Here is a 21,393-nt window from a genome sequence, read left to right on the forward strand (position 1 = left end):
CCCAACACCTGTTATGCTAGGTGCCAACACTGAGTTTCTGTGCTGCTTCTCCTCTAGACAAGAACCTTCCCCTCTCAACTGACAACCAACAGCACAGAAGCTTATTAGGGAAAAACACCAAAAAACTTAAAACAGGTCATATCTGAGTTTGCTAAATTAACCACGCAAAGTGAAGGCCATGACCTTATGCACTTGCTTTCTCTGCGGAGAGATGCTAAAATGTACCAAAATGTGAGCTCCTCTTTAATCACCATGGTGCAGGCCAGAGAAAATTCTTAACACCTTTGCCATCGGCAGGCTACAAATTGTTCAGCTCCTCATAGATCCAAAGCTGTGGGATTTGCTAGCCTTTCATGACTCCCAGAAGCTTGCCCACCACCTTCTGCTCAGACCACAGGAAGAATTACTCTAAAATGTAGGAGTCTGGAAAGTGATTGCTAACAATACTTCTACTTCAGTCTCCAGACTTTACACAGTGATGTTTCAAGTACCCCAGGAGAAAAAGGACACAAATGCATACTGGCCATTTACCTGAACTCAGGGCAGGCTGAAGGCACCAAGAAGCAGGGATGAAGCGGGCAGAGGAGAGCAGTATCAAGTCGCAGAGGCAAGGAATGAGGTGGAAAGCAAAGTCAAGGTTAACAGAACAAAGAACAAAGACATACTGAATATGAAAGTTTATTAAATACCAAGTTGGAATGTAATACCTGGATACACTACATACAGTGTATTAGTGTCACAAAATTGTATTCATGTAAAAAGGAACAGAGAGTTGCAGCAACATTCACTACATCTCCACACTGCTCAACTCAAGTTGTTGAATTAGTGGGTAAAAATCTTTTTTCCAGTTTCTGTTTGCTTCAGTACAACATTCTCATGTCTCTGGAATGTTGACTTCGTTTGTTGTGTAACATTTTAGCAAATTTTGTAGACAAGGAATGACTACTGCAGATCTTCAGTAACATGTAATTGTTAACAAAACTGCTTGTCTTACAGATACAAAGTCCCACAACATTACTCTTCACCTGAGTTGCAGCGAGTTGCAGCAATTTTATCACCAGCTGTTAGCAGCAATATAAACCTGTCCCACCAAACAAATAGTGTTAAGTACCAACTGGACCGAAGGTTGAAATGTTAATTTTCCTCTTCTCAGTATGAACTGCTTCAGGTTCGTCCCATGTTGACCTAGCAACTGTGAATGTCTTAGGTTGAATCAAATTCTAATGCAAAACCCAACATGGATACCAAACCAAGAAGATCACATTAAAGCTTTCTTGGCACTACTACACACTCACAGTATTTTTAAGCCCAAGGTGCGTATAAGTGAAACAATGTAAAGTGCATCCTTCTCCAGCTTAAACACTGGTAAAACTTTCACTTAATCAGCAGAAATATTCACAGCACCAGGACTGAAGCAGCTGGCAGAACAAACAAATAACAAATAATAACAAATAAGCCAAACAAATAACCTCCTATGCATTAAAATAACACTGGAAACACACAGACAGTGAAAGGGTTCAACAGAACAAGGGGAATGCTTTTGTTAAAACACAGAGCACAAGTGGAGCAAAATAATACATCAAGAACATTCTGACAGTTCTGTCAAGTTCAAGAATCAACGTTACTCAATCTGATAGTAAGGAAAAATAGATATGGCTCTTACTCTGAGTGCAAAATAAACTAACTACACCTCAGTGACCAACAGGTAAGTGCAGAGTGCTTGACACCTATTTAATACTTATGAACTTATTGCAGTTTGAATATAAAGATGTTTCCACATCCAGGCTGCAGGATGGGAAATCAAAGACATCCTATGTAAACAAAATGATTTCCAGTACTTTTCCCTGTGCATTTTTGTTTAGATCAGATAATTTTTGGTTAAAACATCACGGTACTCCTGTATTGCTCTGCAAAGGGGATCCTGGTCAATATTGAGATTTTTTGAAGATCCATCAGTAGACATCATTGGAGAAGCTCTAGCAGATCCAATTTCAAGTTCAGCATTGGCTAGAAAGAAAAGAAACAAGATTCATGATGTTACTTTTACAGTAGATTGAGTCAAATAAGTCACTGTAAAAACATTACTGGTAACTGAACAAGTTACACTCTAGAGAAAGATTTAAAAAACTTCCAAGGAAAACAAAAATAAAAAAGGACAGGAGGCATAAAGAAAGAAGCATTTTTTCCAAATTCAATTATCAGTCAACACTAGAGAAAAATTCCAGAGGTCTTAGAATCACAGAATGGTTTGGGCTGGAAGGGACCTTTAAAATCATGTAGTTCTGACCCCCCTGCTATAGGCAGGGACTCCTTCCTCTAGGCCAGGTTGCTCAAAGCCCCATCCAGCCTGACCCTGAACGCCTGCAGGGTGGGGGTATGCACAACCTCTCCAGGCAACCTGTTCCAGTGTCTCTATGCACAGCAGCAGGGACTCTGGCAGAATGATAATTATGAAACAGGTGAATTCCTCTCTGAATGTATGCAATGAATGTATGCAGAAAGAGATATGGTGACTAAAGTCTATAAAAATCTTATTTCAGGGCTCTTTTTCATTTGGTGTTTGTGCCTGAGGATGAAAGGTGACTTCAGTTTAATCCAAGTGTATCTGTATGGGGGAGATGGTTTGTTCTCTATGCTTTTTCTCAAAAGTAACTGCAGAACATTCTGAACAGTATTTTGGTAAGCAGGAAGTTTTCCATTAAAACTCTGAACTGGAGAGTTAAAAACAACAACAAACACTGTGCTTCAAACAGGATCTTGACAACTTTTGAAAATAATTGCATAAAAGTTACAGTCATCATCTTCCTTAAAAACACTGATGTGAGAGTAGCACATTACCTTGTTCAAGTTCTTTAGTGATTTTTTCATCCAGTTCCTTCCGTACCTAGAATTACACATAACACAGAATTGAGATTTCAAGTTCCACTTTTGCAACATAAAACTTCTAAAAGAACTTTAAAACCCACACATTATGTGTGGTGAAACCTAAAATGCCATCCCAAATAGGGACATCTTACTTTGGAGTTTGAGTTTTCACAACAACAATCTCTTGGTCAGTGAGGCTGTAGCATTCTCATTTCTGAGCAACATTAACTTTAGAACAAAACAGTAATTCTGTAATTCAGCAGCTGCATCATAAAAAATACAGGAAGAAAGCACAATGGTTTTATAAAAATGCATACATGGTTAATGTCTATCTTCAAATACATATAAAAATATAAAAACACATTATTCCTTTGCTAACTGTCTTGTTAGCTTGCTTACAAAGCAAGTGCTGCACATTTTCTTATGTAACAGAAAACAGCTTGGATCACTAGAAAGGAGCATTTACCCTTTGCTCCCCCAGGAGCTGTTTATTTACTGTCATTTATTCTGAATGCAAAGTCTTCATAAGGAGAAATCAGGCCTTTTAAAGGCCACAGTCCAAAGACTGTATGCTACTGTTTACTTTGATGATATATGTGACTCCTGCATTATTTTCCGTCAGGTTTATTACACACAGAAGTAATTGTCAAAACAGACAGCACACAGCTTCCAGACTTATGTGAGTAGCAAATACAATCAAGTGCTTGGAGCATGTGGCTGATGCGGAGGGGTTGAGAGCACCAGGACTGTTCAGCCTGGAAGAGAAGGCTCAGGGTTTCACCTGCAGGTGTAATTATCTGACTGTGGGATGGACTATAAAGTAGACAAGGTAGACTCTTCTCAGTGGTGCCAAGTAAAAGAACTAGAGTAATAGACAGAAGTCAAAAGAGTGGAAATTCATAAGACTGCTACAAAACAGGAGTGAAGACAGGAAATAAAATCAGAAAAGGAACAGAAGCTGAGAGATGGAATGGGAAGAAAGTGTTCCTTTTCTTATGCTACCAGTAGGAAAACTGGTTTCATAAATCCATGCACTCACACTGGTTGCAACTAGCTGAGTTCACCATTATTTTCTGCGCCTACTTGTCAGAGCAGCATTGTTTATAATCAGCACAGTTTGTTTCTTCTAACAGTTGCATAGACGAAATAATTGATACCAGCAATCTGAATGATGGCAGCATGAAATATTTTCAGCTTCTTGTCCTTGTAGCTATTTCAAAGCTTTTGCACATATCAAAGCCAAAATCTACACAAGCTTTCTCCTCCCAGGAGATGCATATACTCTACTTCAGATAACCTCCCTTACTTTGAAAAACACCAAACGTGCACTGAGAGCTTTAAATAAAAACACAAGAGCAAGATGACTACGTGACTGCACCTTAAGCTCCTTAACTCCCTGTCATTATGAGCTTTACTGTCAGGAGTACTTGTAATCTTTTCCATCCAAGAAGGCAGCACTTAGCTTGAATTTAATGGCAATACAGAGGTGGTTGCTTCGTTGCTTTTTCTCTTTTTTTTTTTTTTTTTTTCTCCTCTCAACAGAAGGGAACAGATTACTGGAAAAATCTGAGGTCTAGCTGAAGCAAAGAAAAGGCTCAGAGTCAGATAAACTCTTGTCTTTTTAAGTAGTCTGATGAACAGGCAAAGTGCTAAGCAGCACAACTGGTGAAGTACTTTAGAGCTACTGCAGAGGATGTGATCACATATAAATTGCTGCAAAACATTAGAAAGCTGTGAAGGCTTCCTGAAGAGTATGTTATTCTCTTCTCAGATAATAATACATAGCAGGAAGCACAAAGAGAAATGTTTCCTAGGCACAGCATGCATCCCACAGCAGACTGTATAGGAAGAAGCAAAGAAATCATACTCATATCATCCTAGTTTTGAACCATGTCTTTGTTAGTATTTATGTAGTAAAAGAAATTAAAAATGAAGATCAGTAAGGAAAGAAAAAGTGGCTTGACAAGAGATGTCTGACAGGCAGGGCAAAGATGTCAAAGTTATCCATCTAAAGTATGTCATACACTTATACACATACTATACATTGAAGTTTAATAAATAGCTTAGCTGGGAACTTCTAATGCCACAGCACTGCTTATTAAATTCTCTCTTGTTGAAAAAAACAAAACACACAAAAACCTTGTACATGTACATAGGTATGTATATATATATATAGTTAAATAGTTCATCGTTTAGATGCCAGTATTATTGGTGTCTGAGCACTCTTGGAATTCTGTACAGTCTTAATGACCATATTTTACAATGCTTACCTTATCCATGTAGGCTTCAACATTGTTTCTTGACGATAACGCATTCCCAGCTGTGCCTACAAAGCTTCCTCCTAGGTTGAGACTTCTGTTCAGTGCCAGATTGTTGCCAAGATGCCCCAGTTCAGTTGAATACAGAACTGAACTTGCAGGCAGACCTCCTGCGACAATGCTGCTTGTAATTAAAGATTTGTTTCTGTGGCGCTCCTGAAAGAGCTTAGCATTAGCTTCTGCTAGTTTCTCATTGGCTCTGAAACATTTAAAAACATGCAAAGAATTATCTTTGATAGTATTGCTGCAGTCACTTCTTCCAGGTCTTTGGCTACTATTCAGCTTTTGCAAATAGAAGGCATTAAGAGTCCAAAACGAGAGGGGCCCAAAGGCCACCTGTTAAAATGCTATTAACTTCAAGCACACGGTAGCGATGTCACGACTGGTGGTGTGACTGCTAGAACACTGAAGTGAAATGAGGGTGGTTCCAAAAATAAAGGGGAAAGGTTTTAGAGGGCTCTTTCATAAAGATGTCATCTTAGGTTTACGTCCATAATGCTGACAAGACACAGAAGAGAGAGTTTAGGAGGAAACAGTACAGGGTTTTTCATGCAAGCTAATGCTACTTTACATCTTGTTACCAGTCCAAAAAAGCATGGACTTACCTTTCCAGCTTATTTCCTAGGCTTCTTCTAATTTTCACTTCTTCCAGATACTTTTCTTTGTATTTTTCCACTTCTGCCTGTGTGGATTCTTTTTGAAAAATACTGTCGTGTTGAGTGTTTTTTATTCTGTCCAACTCACATTCGAGATCTTTAATTCTGTGCTTTAGTTGGTTTCTCAGTGAGGCATGATGATTGTCTCTGATTTGTTCTAACCTGTCCTGGGAGGCTGCCTGTGTCTGAAGCAGATAACACAATTTCAACCATTGCAAAGAAAAGGTGAACTACCTCCCCCCAAGACAGTTGCATATAACCAATTTTAAGGGCCCAGCTGAGACAACTGGACCTCCTCACTACCATCAGTAATCAAGGCAGAACCTCGGAACCAACACAATAAATGACTGTTTTCATCCAGATAGAGATCTGCTCTTAGCAACATTCCCATCAACAGCAGCTACTAAAAGAATGCTCACAAAAAGGGCACAAAAAAAGGATTCTACAAAGAAATTATGAGAATCCCATCCCCATTCTTTCTGCCCCATCAGCGACTTCTTCTCTGAGCATTTTATCCTGTACAACGATAAAACACGACCTGTATGTGTGGCAAAACTATCTCTAAATTACAATATTCATGTGATAACAGCAATAACAAGATGACCAGATAGCAACAGCCTCTAAGAACTGCAGAACAGAAGCCTGTCATGGGAACACTATTAAGTTGGGAACCTGTAGGCAAGTTACACACATGAAAGCACTTCTGCCCAACCATTTTCTGTTCTCTTCAGGAAAGACAGTAGTACAGCACTAACACAAAGAATCAAAATATGAACAAAAAATGACCAAAAAAAAAAGTTTCATAATAAAGACTACAGACATACACAACAAATTCATTTACCTGCAAAAACAAATTGACTTCTTGTAGTTTTTGTCTGATTTCTTGTCCGGCTCGTTCTTCCACCTCTTTCTTGTATTGTTCTATTTGGCTGTGATTCACCATATTAACCTCCAAATGATGTCTGAGGCTTGCCACCTCTTCCTTCAACTGGGATTTGCTCCTCTCCAGCTTTTCATGGCTCCCACGCAGAACAGACAGCTCTTCTCGCAAATCCTGGTTTTGTGTTTCCAGCTGGATGCATTTTTTAGACTCTAACTCCAGCTGCTGAGAAAGTTCAGTAACCTGTAGACAGTAAGAAAATGAACTTAGATGGGTGTAAAATTATTCTTTGAAAATTCATAAAGAGGAAAACCATCAAGTCTGTAACCATCACCTGCTGCCTCAGTATCAGAGTCAAAGGAAAGTCAAGCTCATCTTTTAAAAGAACAGCTTTTAAGTTCTTGCCAATAGGATTCCTCAAGTTCCACCCTTCCTTAGTTCTTCTGCAGCAAGTAAAAGACCGACAAGTACCAAACCAGCAGAATTTCACTGTGGGAGTGGGCTGAAAGGTGCTAGGGCCATTTTTCCGTGCACTGCTCTATTGCTTAATGCAAATCAAACAACTCTACCCAGATACCAGAAAGAATGCCTATTGTGCTTCAGGGGGAATGTTCCAGTACTACTAACTGGGCACAGGAAAAAAGTATTCCTCCTGCCACTGCCTTTGAAAGCCTTGTAAACAGCGCTTCAAAAAGCAGCTTTCACAGCAGTGGTAAAGGAAGGTATTTTCTCTCTAGGTCAAATCCACTGTCTGGTTGCAAGAATATTTAGGAAATATGAGATGTTTCAGAAGTTTCCAAGGTCAACTGTGAAGCCAATTTCCTCTTCTCTTCCAGAAACATAACTTTTCTATACCTACTGAAAAGAATATTACAAGTCTTCAGAAATGAACACAACTCAAACAAACAAACAAACAACAACAACAAAAAAAAAACAACAAAGAAACAACCAGAACTCACCTTTGTTCTTAAATTTCCAACTTCATTCACCATTTCAGAATACCTATTTTTCATTTCTCCTTGGAAATTAAATTGGGACTCTCTTTCTCTGGACTCGTGCATTCTTAGTTTCTTCACAGCTCTGTTCAGAAGCCTCTTGCACCTGCACAACAAATCAGTCCAGAAAACATGCAATAGTACTATGAATCTATTTGTCACACTTGCATGTGAAAAGCATAGCTTCATCTTCAAGGTTGCTTCCTCTCTAACATGTTCAACAGGCCAACAGTTAATAAGAAAATCCAGCATTCCAACGCAATAGGTCACATGGAGGGTCCAAATTTCACCTCAGTAGAGGAAAAAAAGACCTCCCTCTCTCAGGAGAAGTGCAGGGCAGCCTGCATTTGCTCTTCTTTTGGCACCTACAGAAAATCACGGACTCATGTACCAGAACTGCCCTGCAAGAACTGATGTGAGATTTGAATTTGTTTAGAAAGGGTTAAACACACCTACTTTTACATTCAAGTCCCATAAAGCCTGACTTCTAGCCTGTGTGAGCTCTCTTTCAAGTACCAATGAACCATACCTGTGATGTTCTTTCTGCAGTTCAACGTTTCTTTTCATTTCCTGGTCAAGACGTGCTTCAACTGGCCGTTTCAACTCTACCAGCTTCTTCACTTTCTTTCTTTCAGCCTCACACTTTCAAAAAAAAACAAAAAAAAAACAAAAAACAAAAAAACAAAAAAAAAGGAAAAAAGAAAAGCAACAAAAAACAAAAAACCATGTCACACTAAGCACAGAACACTACACGTAGCAACTGCAGGTAGCACACAGATCCCTTCACACATCCCTTCACCAATTCAGCAGAACACTGGGGCACAGGATTCTTGTGAACATTTAATCACTTCAGGTTTCACACAAACAGGCCGATACCCAGGGATACCAATCTGTGCCCCTGCTGAAGCAAATGCTCCCCCCCCCCCCCCCTTACTGGGCTTTGTCCCAAAAAGCTGGAAAAAAGATGCAAGAAAACAGCTTCCACAGTTCCTCTGCAAATAGGTCAGCTTGCATAGGTAGCCACAGTCCTGGAGAACAACTCAGACTCTAGAGCATTCATGGGATCCCCAGTGACCGGCAGGCTCTTGCAGAAGAGTCTGCTTTTCTGGAATTCATCAGTGTCTCCTCAGTCATTACTTCCATATCTTGTTTGTGGGTGGTTACTAATTCGGGTGTTGTTCCTCATGGTGTTTTCTCAGACAAACCAGAGGAGAGCTGGAAACTAGTTTTGTAGTTTGCACTTGCATCTTATTTATTCTGCAAGCATTTTAAGCTCCTGCTGTTCTGAAAACATGCAGCAGTTCCTCCATACACTGCCACTGAAAATAAGGGGTGTTTTAATCCTGCCCAGAAATCAAGGGGTCAGACAACAACCAGAAGGAAATCAAATAAATAACTCAGGAACCGCAGCCTTGCTCCATGTGCTCAACTGGTATCAAACCACACTGTCTTCCTGATAGGACAACTCCAGCATTTCAGAGATATACTCTGTTGGCTTTTATTTAATTCCTTCATGACTCCCAAATCACAACAGTATTCATGGCCCAAGCGGCAAGGATATAAAAAGCTGAGTATGTAAGAACTCAAGAAAATGTCAGCATCATTTTGAGTACTGGCCAGGTGTTAGGGACTGTCTGTTTTCTGGGCTCACCTGTTCCAAGAGCTCAGCCTTTTCCCTATCAAGTTGAGCAAGACGATTTTCAAGGAGGGCTCTTGACTTCACTTCTTCCTCCCACATACTGCGTGATTCTTTTGATGTCATAGTCAACATATCCTGCTTTTGCATCTGTGGAAACAACAATAGCAAAAGGAATGCCAAGATAACTAGAGAGACAACACTGCACATGAACTGCATTATAAACTAGTAACTCGAATGAAGGCAGGGCTAAGCTCTCACCACTAAAGACCTACACTGAATGTCATACAGGGTGTATAAAACGTGGCATCAAAAATAGCACTTAATGCTAGTGGAAAGAGTGAATGCCCTATACGAGATAAAATGAGGTTACATTCGTTGGGGATAAGAAGACACACATACAAAATTACCCCCAAAATTTCTTCATGAAATTCTCCAGATTTCATAATGATACAAAAATAACTACATTTATAACTCATCTACTGCCCAACACAGAAAATTCCCTACACTCACTGACTGTAATAACTGCAGATCTTCTCAGAGCAAGAAAATGTTCAGATCATAAACATTACTTATACTTTTACCCAAAAGAACAAAGATTTGCATCACAGATGCATTTGTGTGGAAACAAGTTATTCAGTTCACTTCGTAAAGAATGAAAGTTGCCTAGACTCTTTGAGTAATACATTTAAAAAAAAAAAAAAAAAAAAAAAAAGAGACGCCCCCTGATCTACAGAAGGACACAAAAACCTTAGCTTAAAAGCTTACACAACAAACTCATAAAACTTTCTCATGCGTCCTTACAGAATAGGTTAAATGCTGGTTCTCAGTATGTGACAATGTATAAAAACCCAATGACTGCTTCCAATTGGTGCATACCAATTGGACCAAAGGAAGACGACAGAAAAGGAACCTGGAAACAAACTCAGACTTTTCTGGGGCAGATAACCAACAGTTTTTCCCTTCTACTAGATCCTTCTTACTCTCCCTACAGCAGCTTAATTTTTCATCAGCAAACTAATTCAAGAATATTCCAAGGTTACACAAAATGCTAGGCCATGCACACACACCAGCTACTTTCTAGCTGCCTGCCACTAAACAGCATTACCTCACCTAGCTGCTTTTTCCTTACCTCAGCCCCCTGTGTGGCAGTACAGTACCAACACATATTCACAAATGGGAAAAGAATCTAATGAGAATCTAATGAGGTGGAAACTATGACAAAGCTCTGAAGATGAGACAGATTTCCAGTGTCTAGTTTCCCCTCTCAGCTCTCTCAACCACACTTCTCCCTCCTGCTGACATCATCCATCCCATCCACCAAAAGAATCATGCTGATGAACACAAATATCTGCATAGCACTGAAAAGATAGAAAAGGCAGCAGGGAAATATGGAAATTTACAACTTTTGCCCTTGAAGGTGCCTTGTCCTGAAACCTGTTTTGTCAGTGTATTTGTACCTTACAGTCCACCCAATCTTTCCAATCAATTGCCTGCATACAAGAAATAAAAAAACTAAACCAGTTATTTTCAGAAGTCATTGAGATACCTGCTGATACTGGTACTTTTCTGCAGCTGTCTGTGCTGTCCGTAAGCACAACTCTTCTAGGCGATGATGAACCTAAGAAAGCATCAAAAGAAGAAAGAAGATGCTACCTTTCCAGACTGATGTTCACATTTCATTATAAAAAAAAAATTTTACGCATGTCCTTCCATCACTTTATTCTTTTCACACTTATCCTCACCATCAGTCATGAGAAATACCTCAGTCTGATGCTAAGATAAAACTATTAGCAAACATCGCCTCTGCCAGTTGGCTTCAGGGAGAGAACTACGTGGAATACAAAGAACCTTCAATCACAGAATCATACAATTGCTCAGGTTGGAAAAGACCTTCAAGATCATCAAGTCCAACTGCATCCTAACCCTACTACCCTAACTCCAAAAATGAACACACAAAGGAGCTTCTCCCATTCACCATACATTTGAAAACCATGCCGTCTTAACCAAGGGGAAGAGTAAGCACTTCTCTCTTCTTCTGCCAGTGCCAGTACAGCACAAAGTTCAACTTTCATGTATAGCTATTTTCAGAACCTCTTAAACATTAATTAACAACCACAGGTATAACAAAGCCCCCAGATCACTGTTTCGAATACAAAAATAATTTGCTTCATATAAACCACATTATTTATGCTAATATCAATCACCCTATTTATGTTAACACCACTGAACAGGGGGAAATTACAAGCCTTTCACCAAGTTCTGCAAATAATACCATTGGGATTCCTCTTTACCATTTCATGAAAACAAATACACATCAAGCAGCCAATGGAAAAGCAATTCCACATGGCAAAATGCCTGGGGAATATAATTCTTGTCCCAGCCTGATGATGTCAGTCAGGCCTCTGGCACGAAGCTCTTGGAACCATCACACGTGAAATTTCCCTGAAGAAACTGCAGAATGCATTTCAAGATACACTTTCCAGTATGTGTCTGCCATCTAACGTCACGATTGGTATAAAGAATAAAATATTTAAACCAGCACTACAGTGACAAAACCTCACCACATACAGCGTTAAGTAGGACTTGATATATTATTACAGGAAAACTCCCAAAAACAGAAAGCTGGAGAATAGACCAGCAGGATTTTCAGAGTACCCTACAGTCAGCACAACTCAGGTGACTCACCTCCCTCTATGCTCCCCAGGAAAATCATGTAGCTTCCCCACAAAAAATATCTAACTAGGCTCAGAGGCTCACACTAAATAAACAAACAAACAAATAAATGAAAAGTTTATGTCTGGCTTACTGAGGCTGATGCTTGCATATCCTTCTGAAGAGCTTCAATACTATTGGTTTGTTGTTTGGTTGTGACTTCCAATCTGGCATTTTCAATTTCAAGTCTTAAAAGAAAAAACACAGATCTTATTAGAGAAATCCATAATGGCACAAGCTGTAAAGGAACACTGTAAAAGAATGCAACTTAAAGCAAGAGCTTCTTTCAAAATCATGCATTACCATGATGATGCAACAAGGCAATCCTAATGTTTTCAAAGAACCTCAGAAAGCAAAACCTTGCTTCATTACGTTATTTTCTTACCGTTGCACATGTTCTTCCAGTTGTTTTATAATAGCATTGGTTCCAGAAGTTGCTAACAGAAGGTCTTTCAGTTTCTGGGAAGAAACTGATATTTCTTTTTCCTTATTATCTAGGACAGTCTTCAAGTCATGAACACAAAGCTCAGACTGAACACGCTGTTCTTCAGATTCCTGTAACTGTAAAATAGCAGTGAGAATCCTCAGCACCCAGGTTAGTTTCTCTATAGGGAACTCAGTGAGTGCTGAAGAATTTGAATATTGCACATATCTACATACACCCTCTACCCAAAGTATTGTAATCATTTCCAACTCATTCAAGCTCTCATTTCTCTTAGCAAATGAACAATAACAGACAATATTTCATCATCTGTGGTACTGGCCTTTCCCATCTGTACAAAGGATTTTCTCTAACACCATTATGAGCACTGACACTGCTAATCCTACCTTCTCAGTGACTTGTAGAGACTCAGAGACTCTGTAGCTACTTGCTTGCTTTTCTATTGAAAATATTAATTAAAAAATTAATCCTTCTCCTTAAGTGATTCCACTGTTCAAAAGTAGATTCTTATGATATATGTTTCAATAAAAAACAATTCTCACAGAGAGCAGAAAAGGAAAACTCAAATTCAGCTGTCCAGTATTTCTACTGTTTCTCAGAAATCAGACATCTACTTGGCCAAACCAGATGCTATAACCTGTAGAGACACCAGGTAATTTTGCAAAGCAGCTTACCAAATACAGATCTTCATGAGGTAAAGATACTGTGACCTCATGTCAAAGACCACCCAATCACAGACACCAGGTGCACAGAACAATCCAATTCATATATATGTTATTAAATCTATACAATTGAATTTATTTCTAGGATAGGAGGACAACATTTCCTTATACTCTGAAATCTCTGCTCTGGTTTGGCACAGGCATGACTGTGATCACAGATGACAAGGGGAAAATTGAGAAGACTAAGGAGGTAAAGACCTGCTTACAGCATTTACAACCAACCTTATAAGACACAGAAAATTAATTTGTAAATTCAGAGCACCCATGTGATGTTGCTTCAGATTGTGCAAACATCCCATACACAAACAAATTCTTAGTTGTGTCTGATACCAGGAGAGGGAAGGAAGTTGGAAAAAGAAAGAACACTGCTGCAGTACCCTGGAGCCTCAAGAATAGCTTTAGCTGTGGGGTTGAAGAATGTCTCCTACTTGCAAAAGAAACTAGTTGGCCTTTTGATGATTCCAGTAACACTCATCTTTCACTATAGAGGAGGAAGCCAGCTGGCAAAGATTTCACTGGCGTCATGAATTATGACGGTATCACTGCTAACCTCCTTAGCTCTCTCTGCTACTTGCTCTCATTATTTTTTACATTATTTTTCTCTTCTTCACCAAAAACAGGAAAAAAAACCCCTCAGATTTATATGTATAAGTTACAGCCTCTCTGTACCTTGGTTTTAACCCTGTCCAATTCCTTTTGCAAGCGCAATTTGTCTTCCTCAAGGTCACTGCGGTAGCGTGTAGTAACTTCAAGAGAAGCTTCTGACATAGACTGCTTTTTAAGAGCATCAGCAAGCTCCTGCTGTAGCTGTCTGACCAAAACCTAAAGAAACAGTTAGATAAACATGAGGAAAACCATGAAATTTCACTTTACTCCTTTAAACTGACTGGATTATACAATTCAGCCATTTACCAAAGAGAAAAACAACGAACCGCAACAAAACAATATAATTTGGTTCTATGCATGTAACTTACACCTGGTGCATTTCAGAAATACAAAATCATTTTATGGATTGAAACATTTTAATGTTTCAGTTGGGACTGGAGCATCTCCCCTACACAGACAGGCTGAGGGAGCTGGTCTTGTTCAGCCTGGAGAAAAGAAGGCTGAGGGGGGACCTCACTGCAGGTAAAGGGAGCCTACAAACAGGAGGGGAATCAACTCTTTGAAAGGGTAGATAACTGCACGACAAGGGGAAATGGTTTTAAGTTGAGGGAGGGAAGATTGAGGTTGGATGGCGGGGGAAGTTCTTTACAGAGAGAGTGGTGAGGTGCTGGAACAGCCTGCCCAGAGAGGTCGTGGATGCCCCATCCTTAGAGGTGTTCAAGGCCAGATTGGATGGGGCCCTGGGCAGCCTGGTCTAGTATTGGATGTGGAGGTTGGTGGCCCTACATGTGGCAGAGGGGGTTGGAGATCCATGGTCCTTGAGGTCTCTTCCAACCCTGGCCATTCGGTGATTCTGTAATTCCTTCTAATTGTATAGCTTACCTCTCTTTCTACTTTGTCAGTCTCATATTTAAAGACTTGTTCCCTTAAATCAGTACACTTGGTATTTAATTCCTTGTTTCTCTCTTCCATGAGGTAAACTTGCTTTTCAGTATCAGCTCTGAGTTTGTTGAAAATATCATTAAATCTGTCCTGGACATCATTCACAACCTTTTCTTTGATGATCCCCTTGTTCTGCAGATCTTCCAGCTGCTGACGGAGTAAGAGGTTTTCACTCTGGAGCTGAGCCAATCGCTCCTGCATAGATTCCTGCTTTATCATAAATTTGCTGACTTGATCTTTCTCAAGTTGCCGTGCACAGTCACTTTCTTTGGCCTGGCACTGGGCTTGATTTAAGTCTTTTTGCGTCATTTCTAAAAGCAGTGTTTTTTCTCGAAGTGTTTGTTTCAACTGGTGAAGCTCACTTTCTAGACAATTAGCTTTCCTTTCCATCTTACTCAGCTGCTGAGACAAGCTCTTGTTGGTCTCTTGCGCATGAGAGAGCTCATGATGGAGCTTGTCTTGTAAACGAAGCCATTCATCACGTTCTTTCTGAAATGTTCGTTCAGCGTCACTTTTCAATGACTGATGACGTTCAAGATCTTGAACAGCAGCATTCAAGCGGGAACGGAATGATTCAATCTCTGTTTCCAGTCTGTCTTTGCTTTCTCTTGTCTGTTCAAGCTTGGAACTTAGCATTGCAGATTCTGTCTTGAGTAAACTCAGCTGTCCATTGTACTGCAATACTGTTTGTGTTAAGGCTTCCTCATTCAGCTTAAGTTCCTTCTGAAGATCGTCATTTTTTTCTTTCAAAGACTCATTTTCCCCTAAATATTTTCCTTCATCCTCCTGGTGCCTAAGTTTTACTTGATCAAGTTCAAGTCTTAGTATAGCAATCTCTTCTTGCAGTAACTGATTTTTGTGCAGCAGATCCTTTTCTCTGTCATTAGTGTCAGATTCCTGTGTGATAAAGGACATAAATGAATAGTCAGTTGGGAAATAAATTCTGGTTTAACCTGGCAGGCAGCTAGGCACCACACTCCCCACCACTAAGTGGGATGAGGGAGAGACTGGAAACAAAATAGAACTCATGGGTTGAGATAAAAATAATTTATGAAGCCAAAAGATGAAAAAAAATGGAAACAAGAAAGTGATGATAGTACAATAACCAATTCAAAAGCCAAGTAATAGGATCACAGTCTCAGCCAATTTCTTTCCTTGTTAGTCTCGAGTTTTCTGGATGTTTCACTGATAGAAACCTTAAAAATGATTATAGCAACTATACAGTAAAGAACAGCAGATAGCTTAAGGAAGGGGGAACACAGCATCTTATTTTCCAGTGGCTTCCTGCTTCCACATGCAGTTCAGGTATATGTGGGATTGATGCTGCTATCCAGAATTTTTAAAGACAGCAGTAACAAAACTGGGTTATTTTGATGAACTGTAGATAATCCACCAAAATGCACAAAATGTTATTTTTCTTATGATTCTAGAATGAGCACAGAGAAATATAACCAAATTAATTAGAAATGGAACTGCTTACCTCTGAATTTTTTCCTATAGTTTTTCTTGTCTCTTCTTCCAGTTCCTTCTGTCTCCACAGGTGGCTGTTCAAAATTCCTTCTTGTAGAGCTCTAGCACTCTTTTCCTGAGAGAGCTGTCTCTGTGTTTCATCACGCTCTTCTTCAATCTACAGTAATATAATTAAGCTTGTGAATCTTGAGCAAAATTAGCAATACCTTCCTATTTTATTCTTCTTTGCATCCCTATTTTCTAGTAATTCTAGTAAGAGCTGTTTATCATAAAATCATAGAACGACCTGCATATCAATTTTCCATGTTTGCAAACAAATGTGTTTAGGTTTATCTGAATTGAAAGTTATAAGGATAGTGTGTGTCCGTTGCACAAATCAGTATTATAGAAGTTTTATACTTAATGAAATGAATCTCTCTCCATAACAAATGAAAAAAAAAAAAAACCCACCCCAAACTACTATTCTTGGAAATGTACACAGTTTAAGCAGAAAGCCAAGTTCTCTTTCTAACATACTACATATACACACTAAAAATAGAGATGAACACTCATATGCTTACAATCAAAGATCTGAAAACATCTATTCATCAATATTAACACTAACATTAAGAACTGCATAAATCAAATGAGTAACATTTCCAAAAGCACAATAATTACATTGTCTATACTCCACTGCAAGGTCCTAAGCCTCCATCTCTTCTACTAATATTTAGAAATGCTTCAGAACATATGCCAATATATTTCCAGTTTACCAAAATCTAGCAATACTGCTGTACAAAATGAGTTGCACAGGATTTCCAGAAATTATCAATGAAGTGAGACACAGAAGAGGAATGACCAGCGGAACAAACAGACCAGGAGGTAAACTAATGCCAATCATGCACTCATAAAATTCAGGCAGACTGAAAGAGGTGATGCTAACTACTTCCTGCTCCTGCCAGAACAACGTAGCCACTGAAGATCCCTAATGATCACTTTCGTGTGTTCTTAATGTGTTTGCAAATGTAAGTTTTGCAAAGTTGAGGCTTAAAAACACAACAGAACAGACTGAATTTTTGAGGTATATTTGAAACTGCATGACAGGAATGCTGAAAAGTATGTCAAGGCCAGTGGAAAGATCCTCAAAACTGTATGTAAGAACTAAAGAATTTATGCAGATTATGTACAGTAAAAACATCATCATCTCAATCAAATTAAATAAGGCATTAAACTTGTAATAAAAATAAAGTTGAGAGGTTTTCTGGATTCAGTCCTGACTTTAAGATTATCAGGCAAACAGTAACATTTAGGCCTAAATTTAAATCCATGTAAGTATACTTGAAAGAGTGCTACAAACAGTAACTCTAATTTCCTCCTGAAAATGAAAAAAACAAACCACACACACACAGTTTTGTAGTAATTAGAAAAGATAACTCAAAGTAAGGTTTTGTCTGAAACACAAACCAAATTATAATTCTGAAAAATGAGAAAAGGAATCATGAACTTGTTTGTTCATGTTGGTTTGAGGACAATGGTCCTCAAAATGTACCAAGATGGTTATATAATGCCTCACTCACAAACAAGCTTTGTTGAACATACTAGCATAATATATCAATCAGAAAGAAGCAGAAAAACAGAAGCTAACAGGTTTAATATACCTGTTTCATGAGCTTTCTCAGTGTTATTAACTCCATTTCTAAATTCCTTGCACGTAACTCAAGTTGTTGTTTCTCCTCTGCCTCTCTACAGTATTGATCCTCTTTCTTCCTTAGTTGTTCTCCTATTTTTTCATATTGCATTTCAGCTCTAAGCCTCTTTTGCTCTTCTTGTTTCAAAGAAAATCTGGGATTTAAAAGAGAATATTTGAGGAATTAAAGCTCTCGCAAAAAAGTAAATATGCCATACCATGAACTTGCAGAAACAAATTAAACCATAAAAATGTCACATCTTTTCAAATACAGAAGTTTTGCTGCAATTTTAAACTTTTAAAATAACTCTAATTTCATTCCATTAGTGGTGGAAGACATTTTGTACATGAGCTGCACAAGGCTGACAAATAAGCCATTAAGTGATGTACAAAATTTATCATGTATTTTCAAATTTACGTAGGTAAACATGAAGAATAATGCACACATCTGTAATTCCTAAAAAAACACCCAAAACTTCACATTACAGGTGCACACTTCATTCAAAATTAATTCACAGTCTTAGCAGATCAAAATACCATAAACTTTTAATATAAAAAATATACTGTATTTAATATGCTGAACATCATCTACATACTATGGATTCACTGTGACTGCAAGTAATACTAACAAAACAACACATCACTTGTCTAAGACAAATCCAAAACCTTTTAAGAACCCTTTCCAGGACTATAACAACTGCTTACCATCTGTGAAGTAACTTTTTTTTTTTTTTTTTTTTTTTTTAAAAATAAATTAAAGGATAAGGATAGTGTTCCAAAAAGGATTTAGAAATGTTAAGCTTAGTATGATTAAAAACACAGTTACAGTTTTAAAACTCACTGGATTTACATGTGAGAGAAATAATAGCAACTTGATTTTCCATCTAACTGATAAAAACACCTTGGAGAATGTTAGTCTTTTTTTTTTTTTTTAAATAACTGAAATAATTAGCAATAAGCATTGATATGGTTAAAACTGTCATTGTGTATCCACAGTAAGTAAACAAGAAAGCATTTTTGTATTTGCTTCTTATTTTGAATATTTTTCCAATATTTCTGTCAACAAATAAGAAAGTAACTATGAACATAAAGAAAGAGGTACCCCAAAAAATCTGCTTTACTAATTCTGGAAAATGAGTATCAGCAACCACTAATAAATAGCTCAGAAGATTGGCTGCAACATCAGTATTTAAATAGCTTATACTCAAGGAGAAAGCTTTACATATAATTGTTACTTTAGTTTCCTGAAAAGTACAGCTTTTACAAACATATAGCTGATTAGCTAACACTGTTTTGAGATTTTATATTGAAAGAAAAAAATAATTCCTTGTTTTTATAGATGTTTGGGAATTTTAAAAGATATTTAGAACCAAATCCAGGCCAAATTAGGAATGGCTTTGTCTTACTCTGTCTTACTCATAATCCCCTTCCATGTACTGTGAGACTGCTGGCATATCTCCTTGAAGTCCATTTCCCTCAGCTTCTACTCACAGAGAAAGTGCTCCACGCTCTGTGATCAGCCCGGAAGGCCTCTGCTGAACTCACACATGTTGACCATGATCTCTTGTACAGGGAGGCCAAACGTTGGACCCAGTGCTCCAGATACAGACCAACAAGAGCTAAGTAGGGATGGATCCCTCCCTTCACCTTCTTGACTCTCTGCTCTTCTTAATGCAACCCAGGATGCTGTTGGCCTTCTCAGCTGCAAGATCATTCTGGATCATGTTGCTCTTAATCTCTGCCAAGGCCCCAAGAGGCTTCTCAGCAAAGCAGCTCACCAGCAAGAGCATTTTACTGTGTATCCTCACAAGGGGTTTCTCCATCCCATGTGCAGGGCTTTGAATTTGTTCTTAACGAATTTTATATAATGCCTGCTTGCCACCCCTCTGAAATGGTGTAAACAGTGACCTGCATGTAGCTCAGGAGGAGGAGGACAAGGAAACAATACCAAATTTGACCTTCAATCAAACACACCCAGTAAACTGTTTCAATTTGTGGTCTGAGGAGTTGCCACGATTCCTGATTTTATATAAAAACAGAAGGTACAAAGACAAAACCTGTGAAATACAACTCTTAAAAATGCTTTTAAGTCCCACTCCCTGGAGGTACTTAAGAGAGACATGACTGTAGCACTAAGGGACATGGCTTAGTGGTGGGACTTGGCATGCTGTTGATGGCTGGACTACCAGCATCTTCTAAAACATGACCAGGGTAACAAACAATCAAAATGCAAGATTACTTACTTAAGGCTTCGGATATCACTTTTCAATTCCATTTCTTGGTGAGCCAATGTGGATTTCAAATCTTCAGTCTCTTCTGCTATTAACTGTGACTCCTCTTTTTCACTTTTCAACTTTCTGACTTCTTTCCAGAGAGCTGCATAGCGATTTTTTTCGCGATCTATTCTCTGTTCATATTCAAGAAGTATGTTTTGAATTTTCAGCAAAATAGCAGAATCTGTACGGAGACAAAAAGTACACAAAACTGCACGTATGCATAAAAACTTTCCACTTTACAATCTGTTTAATTCTTTGGTGAATTGGGCATAGGTGTCAAGGTTTTAGTCATGGGGAAGTCTCTATAAGAAATACCCAAAAGACTGTGCCAAATGCAGTGGGTCCAACAGACCCACTACTGGACACAACTCAGCCTATCAGCCAATTTTATGGCACCTCCACGAAAGCATATTTTGGAAAGGGCAAAAACACCACGTAGGCAGAGGAGGAGGAAAAACAGGTGTAAATAACAGCGGAAACATAAAGGTAAGATGAAAGAGAGAGAGGAAGAAGGAAGCACTCCAGGTGAGGGTTCCCAAACAGCCTGTGGAGTACACCACAATGGAGCAGGTGTTTCTCTGCAGCCCTTGGAAAGGGCCCCATTGGAGCAGATACCCACACTGCAGACCATGGAAGACTCCACTGCAGAAGAGGTGGATAATTCCCGTAAAGGATCTTGGCCTGTAAAAGGACCTATGCTAGAGCACAGAAAATGTGTGAAGAGGTAGAAGAGGCAGAGAGGAACTATCATGCATTGACTGGAAAGCCACCATCCTCCTTGCACTGCTCAGGAAGTGGCAGTGAAGAAGCAAAATTAAGTGTGAGAAAATGGTGGCTGGAAGGTGTTTTATTTACTTATTTTTATCTTTCTCACTCCCCAGTTTAATTAGCAAGCAATGAAATTAATTTTCACAAGTGGAGCCCATTTTGTCCATGACAAAAAGTAGTGATGGCTTTGTCTATATCACATTTCTTGAGCTTTTTCAACTCCTTTATTTACCTCCTTCCTCTCCTGTTGAAGCATGGAGGTGAGAGTGCAGGTGGGTGGAAACAAGGCCTTTAGCCACAGTTAATCCACATTTGCCTAATAAAGTTTTAGTGAAAATTGAGAAAATTAGTGCTGCTTATATTTATATCAAGCTATATGTATACATGCAAGCATATTACAATATTTCATTATAGATTTCTTTATTTGTTTTTAGCA

At 38.7% G+C, this 21,393-nt stretch overlaps 1 protein-coding gene across 1 annotated transcript in view; it reads right to left on the minus strand.

Annotated features, from left to right (window-relative positions):
* Positions 1-1,858: 1,858 nt before the first annotated feature.
* Positions 1,859-21,393, minus strand: part of ANKRD26 (ankyrin repeat domain containing 26) — a gene marked incomplete at both ends in the record, with an annotated part of 54,462 nt that continues 34,927 nt past the window's right edge. The window contains 16 exons of the mRNA XM_079549043.1: positions 1,859-2,007; positions 2,839-2,884; positions 5,136-5,382; positions 5,789-6,024; positions 6,681-6,962; positions 7,679-7,820; positions 8,244-8,356; positions 9,366-9,500; positions 10,900-10,971; positions 12,160-12,253; positions 12,451-12,626; positions 13,899-14,051; positions 14,718-15,674; positions 16,258-16,404; positions 17,885-18,068; positions 20,157-20,370. Coding sequence (XP_079405169.1) covers positions 1,859-2,007; positions 2,839-2,884; positions 5,136-5,382; positions 5,789-6,024; positions 6,681-6,962; positions 7,679-7,820; positions 8,244-8,356; positions 9,366-9,500; positions 10,900-10,971; positions 12,160-12,253; positions 12,451-12,626; positions 13,899-14,051; positions 14,718-15,674; positions 16,258-16,404; positions 17,885-18,068; positions 20,157-20,370 — 3,347 coding nt within the window. The remainder of the gene's footprint in view (positions 2,008-2,838; positions 2,885-5,135; positions 5,383-5,788; positions 6,025-6,680; positions 6,963-7,678; positions 7,821-8,243; positions 8,357-9,365; positions 9,501-10,899; positions 10,972-12,159; positions 12,254-12,450; positions 12,627-13,898; positions 14,052-14,717; positions 15,675-16,257; positions 16,405-17,884; positions 18,069-20,156; positions 20,371-21,393) is intronic.

Source organism: Tetrao urogallus (assembly GCF_951394365.1).
Source record: "Tetrao urogallus genome assembly, chromosome: 1".
Lineage (NCBI taxonomy): Eukaryota > Metazoa > Chordata > Aves > Galliformes > Phasianidae > Tetrao > Tetrao urogallus.